Here is a 13,649-nt window from a genome sequence, read left to right on the forward strand (position 1 = left end):
CACTAACTATTCTGTAAAGTAGAGCTCGACTATGAGAAGCCTTTCATCCTCAGGGGCCCTGGCAATGCCACATATAAAAGCTGGCAGCTACGAAAGTGTTCAGTGAAGAATTTTGCCCCCAGCTGTGGAATTCTGCAAAAGCGAAGCCCATCACTTTTGTAACCTATAGTGTAAATTCTCACAAAAATATTAGTCGTAAGCTTTGCACAATGCTCGAACCAGCCAACTGCCTTTGATAACACACAAGGAAATCTGTGCTTGATGCAACAAGTATAGCCGGTTTCTCCTTCCAACCACTGAAACATCATAGGGCGTTAGCGCACGCCGAGCGCTAAAGCGGGGAAGTAGCAGACGACGCAGGGCATGACCCGCCTTGCGATTCTGTGCTCATGCTCCGCGTTTCCAAATCCCACCAGCAATTGGCGCCCCGCAGACCACCGGCCGCGCGGTCACGTGTTCTTCCTAACACGTGGACCGTGCTGTACCATTGACGTTTCCCAAGCTTTTGTGTATTGGTGTATAGGCAAAAGTCGCAAAGACTGTTGAGGTACCTCTTCTATTACGAGACACCATTGTAAAGAAAAAAACCATACAAGCTTGATCATGACCGAAAAGTCTGGTTAAAGAAGGATCTTCAAGGAATGCTAGAGGCAGGAAGCATCAGGCCTGCTTCATTATTTGCTTCGCCCATTACAATTGTTCCAAAAGCACACGAGTCATTTCGCCTGTGTAGAGATCGTAAGCTTATAAATGAACAAACAGATGTTTTTCCCATACCCAATGCCACGAATTGATTAGATCATTGAAGAAACCTGAGGATGTCATCGGTTTTCTCACATTGACCCATGTAAAGGATACGCAAGTGCCACCAAAAGATGCAAAAGAATTTACCGCATTCATCACATCTTTCGACATCAATGAATACAGCAGACTACCCTTAGGATGGATGAACTCTAGATCATGGTTCCAAAAGATGAATGGCGTAATTAACTTCACGTATACATTACAGAATATTGTGATGGACGACATTATCATCTACTCGGAAAGGCAGGAAAGGAAGATCATGGAGAGTGCCTAGAGAAGGTCTTCGAGGCACTTAGCGCCGCTAGACTTCAGTTCAGCACAAAGAAGAGAGAGTTCTGCAGAAATGTAGTGCTTTTAGGAAGAGTCTTTGACAGCCGAACCAAGGGCACTAAAGAGGAGAGCATCCAGCGCATCAAGAAGCTGACAAAACCTTATGACATCCACTCATTTTTAAGAGTGTCTCTTGGTCTCGCAGGCCATTTCTGTGCATTTAAAAAGGACTACGCAAGAAAAATGAAATGTGAAGGAATTAACTTCGTCTGGTCTGAGAAATGCGAGAACAACTACCTAGAACTTGCCTGAGCCATCTCATCTGACCCTATACTAGCACTGCCCGACTTTGATCTACCACTTGATTTATATAGAAATGCATCTCGCTATGCTGCAGGCGCCATCCTGTATCAACACAACGAAAACGAGCATCCCGGCAGAAAGCTTAAGGTCATTGGCTACTATTCCGGCACATTCACAAAGAGACGAGAAAATTGCACGACAACAGAGAAGGAAGCTCTAGCTGTCATAATGGCTTTTAGGTAGTTCAGAAGTTACCTAGAAAGCAAACATTTCAATCTGTTAACTGAAAACCAGGTGTTGACCTATTTAGTTGCAACTAGCACAAATAAAGGGCCAAATAGCTTGACGGGCAAGCGAGATCCAACAATTCAGTTTCGACATAATGCATAGACTAGGCCAGAAGCACCCAGGCACTGATGCCTTGTTCAGTCTTCCCGTGCCACAAAAAATTCCGGAAGGAAACATTAACTTGCTGAAACTTTGGGAGCGAGCGCAAGACATAGAACTGCACAATGGGAAGATGTATGTCCCTGAAACAAAAGTGCCTCAAGTGCTAAAATAATATCGTAGCAGTCCATATTCAGGAGGGCATGACAAATTCTGGAGGACATACCACAAACTTGCTCTGAGATTTACATGGCCAAACATGAAAGCAGATATTGCCTATTATGTGGAAACATGTCGCGAATGCCAAATGGTGAAGTCAAAATACAAAGCTCGGGAAAATAGAATGGTATTACCACAATATTTAACTGTAGCACTCTAAGTAGTTCACCTTAATTTTGTTGAAATTAAGAAGAGGGAACGTGTCAAAACAATTCAAGCTTTCCTAGTCACTGTGGATGAGTGCACACGCTTCGTGGTTGTCACTGAAGTTTGTATTTATTTATTTATTTATTTATTTATTTATTTATTTACTTACTTATTTATTTTTTATTTTTTATTTTTTTATTTATTAATTTTTTTATTTATTTATTTTTTATTTTTTATTCATTTTTTATTCATTTATTTTTTATTTTTTTATTTTTTTATTTTTTTATTTTTTTATTTTTTTATTTTTTTATTTTTTTATTTTTTTATTTTTTTATTTTTTTATTTATTTATTTATTTATTTATTTATTTATACATACTGCAGCCCCTATTAGGGCTATCGCAGGAGTGGACATACAAATGATCAGGTGATAACAAGCAGAAACAAAAACATGAGCATATGGCACAAATTTGTGGTTCATAGTACTACACAAGATACAGAATGAACAGAGCAAGAGCACAGAAAGCAAAAGAACATGGAAATATCTACTTAACACGCATGTGATATTGCACTCAGAAACTGCTCCAAAGGAAGCCCGCGGGTATCGCCGGGTAGCAAGTTCCAGAGCTCAATAGTGAAGGGAAAAAATTATACTTAAAAAAATCAGTTTTGGGGTGAAGTGGCGTAATATTTAGCGCATGTTGACTCCTGGTGTGAACAGAGGGTGGTGTGGCAAACTGCAGATACCTGTGGAGCGAGGGCAAGCGCGGCGAATTAATCAAGGTGTACAGGAGCTTTAAGCATTCTGAATGGCGCCTGGCAGATAAAGGAGTTAAACCCAAAGGTGCCAAGTTGGACGTAGGCGAAAAATCCCGGTCATATCTTCGGCAGATAAAACGGACAGCTTTTTTTGTATGGATTCTAGTTTTGCAATGTCGGACGCTTTGTGTGGATTCCACACGACACAACCGTATTCGAGTAATGGCCGTACTAACGTTTTAAATGTTAAGAGCTTGGTTTCTTTTGGTGCTACACGGAGAACGCGCTGTAAGTAACCTAATCTCTTCAGGGCTTTATTATACGTAATTGGGTCTTCGATGTTCCTGGCATTTTGCATAATCACAACTTTGTCGTTGAAATTGAGGAGTTTAATGATAGTAGGAGGAGGACGGCCTTCGCTACCTTTCCCTAAGCGATGGCATCTTTCGATTCGCGGGCATTCCAAGAAAGAGGAGACACAAATTGCATAACAGCACTGTTGCAGAGAAGTTTTCAAGCACACGAAGGTCATCAGTGCAGGCAATGGGTCAGCAATGAACCTGAAGCTACGCAAATGGGCCAGTGAAAGGAACATGATGCTTCGACACTCAGTGCCTTATCATCCGGAGGCTAATTCTTTTCTTGCTGAATGCATGATTAGAGACCTCAAAATGTATAAAAAGCTAAATCCATAATTCAAGGGAGGCTAGAAAAGTTCTTTGGAGGCAGCCGTACATCACCATTAACAGATGCTACACAACCGACATCTGGTGCAGCCCGCAATTGGCTGCATTCGGCATGGTTTTTTGGTTGCCAGCAGACGAAGATCTGGGCTTAGTTGGCAGGGTTACACTGAAGGAATGCCCAAACACCCAACTCCAACAGCAAAAATACAGAAGTACGATGAAGATTAAGTTTGATCATCGCCACAGCACGAAGATGCCAGAAATAAAACCAGCTCTATGGTACTAGTTAGAAAAGGATTGGACTCAAAAGCTGCATTCACCGGTAAATACCTTGTTAAAATGAACACGCACTAATGCAAGCTCGCATGCTTCAATGTGAACTTGCTGCAACCGAGTGACGCCATCGTTGTTTACCGAGAAACGACCAGCAAATACTTCTAAAGACGTATTACACTGAGCCAAGAGGAAGGAGGAGGTGTCTATTGGAAAGATGATGAGGTAGAGAACATCAATAAACTAATGCAGTCGCACTGTCCACATTAAAACTCGGTGTTGGAAAGCGTGGCATGGGGGGGCCTTATCAACATTCTCTTTGTGCTGATTCAGCTTTGTTGATCAATATCTTTGCATATCTTTGCCTCCATCCCTGCATTGCATTTAGTAGACAACCTCACTCTCATTATTTGAAGGTGTGTGATCTTTGGGCTTTCATACACCACACCATTTAGTATGAAACGAAGGAAGAGAATGTCTTGATATTTTAGATGTGCATGTATGGAGGGCAGATTATGGCAGTGCGGAAAAGACAGTGTACTGGAAGCAATGAGATACGAGAAATTTTACATTTGGTCGGGTGGTGTGAGTAACATGACAATCATCCGTTGTGAGCACTTTCTGGTCTAGTAGTTGTAATGCAAGCAAAACAGATGTATAAAGCATAGCCAATTGCACCAAAGAGAATTCTTCCTTTTGTTCTTCGAGCACCTTTATCAGGTCTATAGCCTGGAATTTTTTTCAGGGGGTGGGTGGCCCCACTAGTTGGGAGAAACCTATTTTTATTATTTGTCCTCTGTGTAAGATACCCCCCTCCGTCTGAATTTCAGGAGAGGTGGACGGGCTAGGGCACTTTTGCTGATAATTAAAATAAACAAAAAAACGGACAAAAGTGGGAAATAGAAAAAGAAAGAGGGAAGAAAAAAAAAAAACTGAAGAGGAACAAAGAAGGTTACTCCCAGCTTTGCATTTCAGGCCTGGCACCACTAGCCCAAGCTGCCTTAATTTTTTTTCAACCTGTTCTTCACAACGAAATTCTGAAGCAGTGATTTCTAGGAACACAAGCTCCGAGAGTTTTCAGACATGTGCAAAATTTCTTGGTACTTTTACAGTGTGGTGCTTAGGGGCTGGCCAACATCATCTTAATTCATAAGAAAGGGGACATCAAGGACTTAAAAAATTACAGCCCGATCAGCTTACCGTCTGCTCTCTAAAAACTATTTACAAAAAATAATAGCTAGTAGATTTAGGGTTACATCAGAGTTCAATCAATCAAAGGAACAAGCAGGATTTCGTACAGGCTACTCCACAATAGACCACATTTACACTAGCAATCGGGTAATACAGAAATTCGCAGAATACCACCAATTCCTATGCATAGCCTTCATAGATTACGAGAAGGCGTTTGACTCAACGAAGACATCAGCAGTAATGCAGGCACTACCGAATCAGGGCATCGAAGAATCCTACATAAGCATATTGGAAAGAATCTAGAGTGGATCCATAGCTACCATAGTTCTCCATGAAGAAAGTGGCAGAATCCCAATAAGGAAGGGTGTGTCAGGCAGGGAGACACGATCTTTCCAATGCTATTCATCACATGTTTACAGAATGTTTTCAGGACCCTAGATTGGAAAGAGTTAGAGATAAGAGTTAATGGAGAGTATCATAGTAACGCGACATTCGCTTAGACATTGCCTTGAGTAACTCAGGGGACTAATTATAGCTCATAATTACTGAACTGGACACAGAAAACAGAAAAGTAGGTCTGAAAATTAATATGCACAAAACTAAAGTAATGTGCAACAATCTCGGTGGAAAACGGCACTTTGCGATAGGTGGAGATATGCTGGAAGTTGTAAAGGAACATGTATTTATCACAGGTAGTAACCGCGGAGCCGAACCATGAGAGTGAAATAACTGGAAGGATAAGGTTGGGGTGGATCCCATTCGGCAGACATTCTCAAATTATGAATGGTGATCTGCCTCTAACCTTCAAGAGGAAGGTATATAATGGCTGCATTTTGACAGTACTTACCTACGGAGCAGAAACCTGGAGACTTACAAAGAGGGTTCAGCTTGAATTGAGGACGACGCAGTGAGTGATGGAAAGGAAAACTATATGTGTAACCTTAAGAGACAAGAAGAGAGCAGAGTGGATCAGGGAACAAACGGGGGTTAAGGATATAGTTGAAATCAAGAATAAATGAACATAGGCCGGGCACATAGCAAGTAGGCAGGATAACTGCTGGTCATGAAGGGTAACCGCCTGGACTCCCAGAGAATGCAAACGCACGAAGAGGAGACGGAAAGTTAGGTGGACCGATGAGATTAATGCGTTCGTAGGTGTAATGTGGCAACAGAAAGCACAAAAATGGGATGACTGGTGGATCATAGGAGAGGCCTTTGCCCTGCAGTGGGCGTAGTCGAGCTGATGATGATGCTTAAGGGTTGCATGCAGAGTTCCACAACTTGAACATTTCAAGAAAGTCCTCCATTGTCATAACACATAAAATGTCACACGAGCATTCCATCTCTTTCAGTAAAAGCCGTGAATACATGCATATTCAACAAAGCATTTCACTAGAAGTACAAGTGTGTATTCTTCCGAGACTCTTCTGCCACCACCTTGAATTTTGAACTGTCTCCCTCCAAACCTTCCCAGGTTATCTATCACAGTAGGCAGAAGGACTTTCTCAGGATTTTACTGAAGCTATATATGTCTTGCATATAACCATTTACACAAGAGCCACATTTTAAAATAACAAACTCACCAAAGTGAATCCACCCCAGTGCAGCAGTGTCAATCTTATAAAACAGGGACATTGCTGCCGACTTTGGTAGTGCAAGAAGAATCCAGATAAGTTGCACAAAGTCCACCATACATATTCCCTTGCTGTCATCACAAAATTCCTGTAAATATAATGGTACAAACATCAGCAATATCATTAAGCCTTAATGATTTCATTTTGTCAAATTATACCGACTGTCAGCAATTTAGTAAACATGCTAACTTAGTAAACATGTTAGGAAAGTTGGCCAATTGAAATGTAGACAGAAAAAGCTAGAGGAAAAACATACAGTAAGTACAACTCATTCTTATTTATGTCTCAGGTTTGAAGGGACACTATACTTTTTATTGCCTTACAAATAAAATTTTGCTGATGTACCAAAACAAGTGTTTCATTAGGCTAAGCTCATATAGCCTATAACTTGTTTGAAATGCATCAAAGATATCCTAACAATAAGATTACAGGCTTTAAAACCATTAAAAGCCCACTTTAACAGTGCTTTCTCCTTAGTAAGCCAGATATTTTTAAGCTTCACTCGTGAAACTGCCATTAAAAACAACAACTATCTTTGTGAAACACTGAACCATAAGTGTGTGTTGTTAATGTACACATGCACGTACACACATGAATGCACATACGTAAGCATGCACAAAGTGCAATATAGCTGCACCTTCTATTTTCAAATGCTGGTTCACATAGCACTGCCCTTCAATGTGTCTAAGTACTGATTCAATAAATTAGTGGTGAACTTGCTTGTATGTTTGACTTCAATAATAATAACATCTGAGGTTTTATGTCCCAATACCACATTGAGAATATATGAAATGCTGTAATGAAGAACTCCAGGATTTTTCATCATCTGGTGTTTTTCAGCGTGCATTGATATTGCACAGTACACGAACCTCTAGCATTTCAACGTGTATAAAAATTAGACCGAAATGGCAAGGATCGAATCAGCAACCTTTAGGTCAGCAGCCGAAAACCCTAACCCTTGCTCCACTGCAGCAGACATATGTTTTACTTCATTGCACTTTGTTTTTTGGGCCGATGGACACCCCCCCCCCCCCCCCCCCTGCTTACATACACGAAAACACTTGCAACAATCTGCACAGCCAGGAAAAAAAAATAGTACCAAGTTCTCCTACATACATGTAATACACAAAAAGAAAAAAGTACCCCCTCCCCCCCCTTCCCAAGTATAGAGCAACCAGCATTCCTTTACCTCAAGGACAAAATGTCAGAAATAGGACACAAGATCTGTCGCTACATATATTATCTGAGTGATTGTCTTATATTTATGGACAGCAAACAGAAACATGCCTTATTGGAGTCAGTGTAGAATTGGTTGACACTTATTTCACACGAACATCCCAACTGCACTACAAATAACTACAGTGCAAGATGCCAACCTTGAAAGCTTTTTCAGTCCGATGTCGTTCAGACCTGTGAAACAACCAGAAAGCTGCCAGGAGACCCCGCAAGTCCAGTAGGTTTTTTCGATCCTGAAAATATCCACGAATTAGCTTTTTACACCAAGAACAGAGGAACAACTCTCAAGTAAATTATTGCACACAAAATGTCTTGCACAGCAAGGTTCAGTTTTTTTTAAATAATTTTTCTTACCCACGCTATTGGCTTACACAGAAAAAAAAATGCAAGCGGAAGATGCAGGGTGAATGGTCTAAACTTTTCTATACCTATCCAAATGTGCAAAGCTGGTGTCTAACAGAAATGTTACATTTTTCTTTATATCATAATTTTTGCTGTCAACTTTCCACACAATTGGTGACCCTTAAATGGATACACTCAGATCAAGCAACAAACATCCAACCTCATTCTAAAGCCTGCAACTTCTCGTAACTAAAGAGTAGGTCTAAATGAAACAACCAACATAATTTACTTCAATGCAGAGTCAAAACAACTAGTTGATATTGCGATTTTTGATGAGCCCCTCCAAATAATGTCCTCCCCAACAGCACTAAGAACATGTTTCTTTGAAGGGCAATGTAAATGCAATGAGCATACCCATTGCTTTAGACATTCATTGTTCAGATGAAAAAGGAAATTTCACTTGTAAGTGAATTATTGAACCCAAAATTTTCCCAGATGGTAAATGTTGCACTTCGATAATTCCATTCGAATTGAATGAGTATCCAACTAGAACATTATCAGTCTCCAGCTCTAATTCCGCCACATGCCATCAGAATTTTCATCTACCTGAAGCTGAATAAATAGCATTAAAATAAATTTTTCCAGCTGGAAAAATTTTTGGTTTAATATCCAACTAGAAATTGAAGTTTGTTTCATTCTGGTTATTACTGCAAATAATTGAGAAGTGAGATAAGAGAGTGATCACTGCTGGAAAACTTCACCCTGTGATGGGTGATGAAGGGTAAACAGCGAAGCAGAAATCTGCCAGGCAAGTGGAATAAAATATGAAAACCTAACACCTGTACTGAACAATCGCTTTGCATTTTGACAATAGTTCAGCACGCACATGACAAATGAGGATTTAAAGGTCAACTAGGCGATTTCTTGAGGTCAATAGATCACAATATAAAATTCACTGGGTATGTTCCTTTCACATTTCCATGGTTTATGACAAATTACAGGCTTGAAAGATATGCTGATTGTTTGGAAATGAATTTTAAAGATTGCCTTGAAATGCTCACCTGGCTTGCCATAATTATCGGCAACACTGTGTGTGACATGTTTGGCATGTCAACGGAAGTGATGCAGCCGATGGCATTGCTACTGTGGCCACTAGAGTGTTGACTGTGCTGGCCACAAGGCGACTGTGTGAAATGCTCACCTGGCTTGCCATAATTATCGGCAACACTGTGTGTGACATGTTTGGCATGTCAACGGAAGTGATGCAGCCGATGGCATTGCTACTGTGGCCACTAGAGTGTTGACTGTGCTGGCCACAAGGCGACTGCAGCATTGTTTGGCACGAAAAAGCTTCCTCACACATGTGGCATTTTGCCGGTGCTTCACTGGTTTAGCTTTCACAGTGTTCGTACTCCGCGCCCACGGAACCAGTATACGAATTCCAGTTCTTACGAAATAGTACGTCATACGAAGACAGAGCGCTCAGCTTGGTTTCGGTATTGCACCTTTTTGCTTATTAAAAATTATTTTCAAACTTTCTGAGCATTCCAGCTATTGGGCTCATGACAAGAGTGTCTCAGTAACATAGAAATACCATATTTACCTTGACATGGTCGAAAAATCACTGCAGATGGCCTTTAAAGAAAGAACACAAATGGCAGCAAACTCAAGTCAATGTTGTTTTAAACCGAGTCGAGCTTGGGCAGGTTTGTCCTTTTTCTTTAAGTCCTCATTTGTTATGTGCACACCGAACTCTCTACTTTTAAATCACTTAGCATTTTCAGACATACATGTCAAATGAAAGGATAAAAACAAGTACAAATAACCATGATTGCATTTGAAGCAAACCACTCTTTTGCGTAAAAAGTCACTCTGCCAGTTTAGTCCTCAGAAAGATATGAAGTGTGTCCAAACACAGCAGGGGTATTTGTGTATATACATAGCAGCAATGAATTGAATTTTAAAGTGCAACATTATGTGAATTGCTATATCAATGGGCTTGACTACAGCTCATGAGGGCTAAGTGACTGTTTGACTACTCCTATATACTTCACTATGCCTACAAATGAAAGGGCCTTCCACATTTACCACTATGGTCATGAATAGTGGTCGCTACTGCTTCTGCTGCTAGATTTGATTGAAAGATGATAACTACCTTTAGATTCTTATAAAAATATGAAGTTAATCACACCTTCAACAATCATAATTAAAGATTTTGGTATTTCAAATAAAACAAAATAAACTTTCCAATTACATTCCTTGGCTGCATGATCATTTTAAACACACATGACATACATCATATTTCCTCACACTCTTGTGCCTTGCTTTTAGCTAGAGCTTGCACAAAATTGGCACATACTCTAACTAAAAGCAAAGCAGATGGCTAAACCTAGTGTTTGAAAGACATGTGAAAGGATGCTGCTTTTTAAGTGCAAGTTTATGTACAAGCAATCAGAAATTTCAATTTATTCTGCACATTAAAAAAGGTTGTGGTCAAGAGAAATATATTGATTTCTAGAAATCCAATAGCCAATTTTTAACACAAAAAGTGTTTCATGCAGGGGTCCACTATGGCCCCTGTATTTCTGATGTATTTCTGTCACAGATATGATGTTGTAAAATATGTACTAACATATAAAAAATAACAGCCAGAAGAAGTTCCGTAGCACGGCATCGAACCAGTGACCTTTTCCTCCTAGGTGCGTGAAGCTAGCCAATATGCCACAAAACAGGTTGCTGAACTTGTTAACACCGAGTTATTTATATATATACCATGTACCGTTAGTGACCCTCAGAGCTCAGCAACTTCAGTGCTTTTTCTTTATCAGTAGTAAGGCACAAGCGGCGCGTGTTGGGTGTGCGCATTCTGAAGGTAGTCCTCTCACGCCTCCACATAGCGTGGTCAAAGTACGTATAGATGTTCTCTGGCATGATCGCTCACTCGCTCACATGGTTATCTCAGGTTTCAGGCGCTTTGAACGTCTTGCGATTCTACTGCAAGTTTGCTTTGAAGTTGCACTGGTTTGAGAGAGCCCGAAGATCAAGTCTCTCGTTGCTGTGGCCGCATTATGAAAGGACCGCGCTGGTCACACACAAAGAAGTAATAACTGACAGTTGTTCGCGTGCTCGTCCTGCATATACTTGTGTGTTAGTTTGGTGCGTCAACATTTCCGTTTGAGCAGGGTCATTTAAGTGTTGAGCTGTGACAGTTGTTTGTCCACACTCGTCTTGCGTATCCCAGTGAACCACTGATATCCTGTCAACATAGAAATAAGATCTATACGTCTGTCAATAACATCTAATCGACATCCCCATAACGTACCATCCTTACAGTCTAGAGAACCTACGTATTATTAATGTCGCATGCACTTCTCTCTTGAACAAAAACTAGACGTCGCAAATGATGTCGTATACAAGTGCTCACAACATTAAATGCACTACAGAACTTTCTGTCTTTCAAAACCGCTTTAGTTGACGTTTAGAATGATAAATATATACTGAAACGTAAAATCTAGAAAGCACTCGATAAATGAACATGCATCATACGAGTGTACGTAATGCATACACTAATATGTACGAGGAGATAAAGCACGCAAATGACCATAAAATTAACATGCGTGGACATGATAGCGCGAAATCATGCAGCCCGAAGGTGGTTTTAAGTGTGAATCACTTTAGGGGCATAGGCCGTCGTCGCGTGGCGTAATGCAAACAAAACCACATAAAAAATAAAGACAATGCAACCGAGAAAGAGAAAGAAACGGAAAAGAAAGAAAGAAGAAAAATAAAAAAGGCAACAGATATAGATAAAAAAACAAAAAGAAATAAAAACAGAAAGAACTGAAAAAAAAAAGAAAGAGGAGAAAACAAAGCTCAAGAGAAACAAAACAGACTTCCCTGCTTCGCACTTTCTTCGGGCTTGCTGCATTTATACATAGTTTTGTGTGCTGAGACCTGCGCTCCCACTGCAGTCTGGCTCTTAGCTGGTGTGCTATATCTATAGAAAGCATCAACACCATGAGGCTGGCCTTTAATATGCCGTCTGACAGCAATCTGGACAGCCTCACCCCGCCACGGTGGCCTAGTGATTAAGGTACTCTGCTGCTGACCCGCAGGTCATGGGTTCGAATCCCGGCTGCAGCGGATGCATTTTCGATGGAGGCAAAAATGCTGTACGCCCGTGTGCTCAGATTTGAATGCACGTTAAAAAACCCCAAGTGGTTGAAATCTTCGGAGCCTTCCACTACGTCTCCCATAATTATGTGGTGGTTTTGGGACGTTAAACCCCACATATCAATCAATCTGGCCAGCCTCACACCTTCGATGCTTTCTATAAGTACAGCTGAGCGGCAATGAGCAAGACTGCCATGAGACCGCAGGTTTAATGCACCCACTACATACGGTAAGTGTCCAAAATGCATAAAAAACCTTTTATTTACCATATGACAATGTCTATGTATATTGAATGTCTATTCAGTCGCCATGTGCAACGTACCTGAAACCTTACTCGGCCAAGCTTTTACTAGTTGCGGGTACACTTTAAAAAAAGAGCAAGTAAAAAGGGTGTCTTTTTGTCCCACAACAATATTCGTCTTCTATATTGCATTCCATCTTTGCGCTATCGCCCCGTGCCCGGTACATTCCGGTCACAATCGACATGCCCACTATCAGGGTTACGTTGCATTCTCGATAGGAAAGTGGCCAGTGCCGAGTTTTCAAGAAAGGACGCGCACACAAGCCTTGCGACAATTATTGTTGTGGGACAAAAAGACACCCCTTTTACTCGATATTTTTTAGAGTGTACATCTAATCTTCGTAATATGAATTTTTATACATATCTAAGAGACATTTACACTGTCCATGAGAAACATACTATGAATGTCTACACAATATTTGTGGTTCACTGGGATGCTAATTTCTTGTGTTTGAACTGCGTGCTGCAACTTTCGAGCCGATAGATTTTCTTTGCGTGACATTGCAATTTGGTTCTGTAGCATTCATTGATTAATTCATTCATTCATTCATTTTTCCTTGCTGCAAAACAATGGAAAGTAAATGCTCAATTATCTCTGAAGACATATTTCATGGTGGTCTAATACAGATTTCTAAAAACAGGGATCAGCCACATTTTGTAAGAGTTGTCAAATGTTTTCTAAAAAAACGCGAGGCCTTGTTTTCATGACATTGTAATTTTCTTGACGTTTTTAGAGCATGAATCAAGGAAGTGCCACCACTGGAAGCAAGATGCCACATGATTATTGAGCCCAGTTGGTTCTCTTATAAATAGTGCTGGTAGTTTTACATGTTTCTCTGTTCTTCCAATATACCAGTTACACAACACAACTTAACAATCCACACTCTCCACCTTGGCTGCGAGTTGCTGGCTAACACTCTCAAGCT

At 40.6% G+C, this 13,649-nt stretch overlaps 1 protein-coding gene across 4 annotated transcripts in view; it reads right to left on the reverse strand.

The window, feature by feature from the left end:
- Positions 1–13,649, reverse strand: part of LPCAT (lysophosphatidylcholine acyltransferase) — a 117,070-nt gene that overhangs the window by 3,434 nt on the left and 99,987 nt on the right. For all 4 annotated transcript variants that reach the window (XM_037428335.2, XM_037428334.2, XM_037428333.2 and 1 more), the window contains exons 12-13: positions 8,048–8,140; positions 6,621–6,759 (exon numbers count right to left, since the gene is read on the reverse strand). In XM_037428335.2, the coding sequence (XP_037284232.2) occupies positions 6,621–6,759; positions 8,048–8,140 (232 nt within the window). The remainder of the gene's footprint in view (positions 1–6,620; positions 6,760–8,047; positions 8,141–13,649) is intronic.

Source organism: Rhipicephalus microplus, chromosome X, assembly GCF_043290135.1.
Source record: "Rhipicephalus microplus isolate Deutch F79 chromosome X, USDA_Rmic, whole genome shotgun sequence".
NCBI lineage: Eukaryota > Metazoa > Arthropoda > Arachnida > Ixodida > Ixodidae > Rhipicephalus > Rhipicephalus microplus.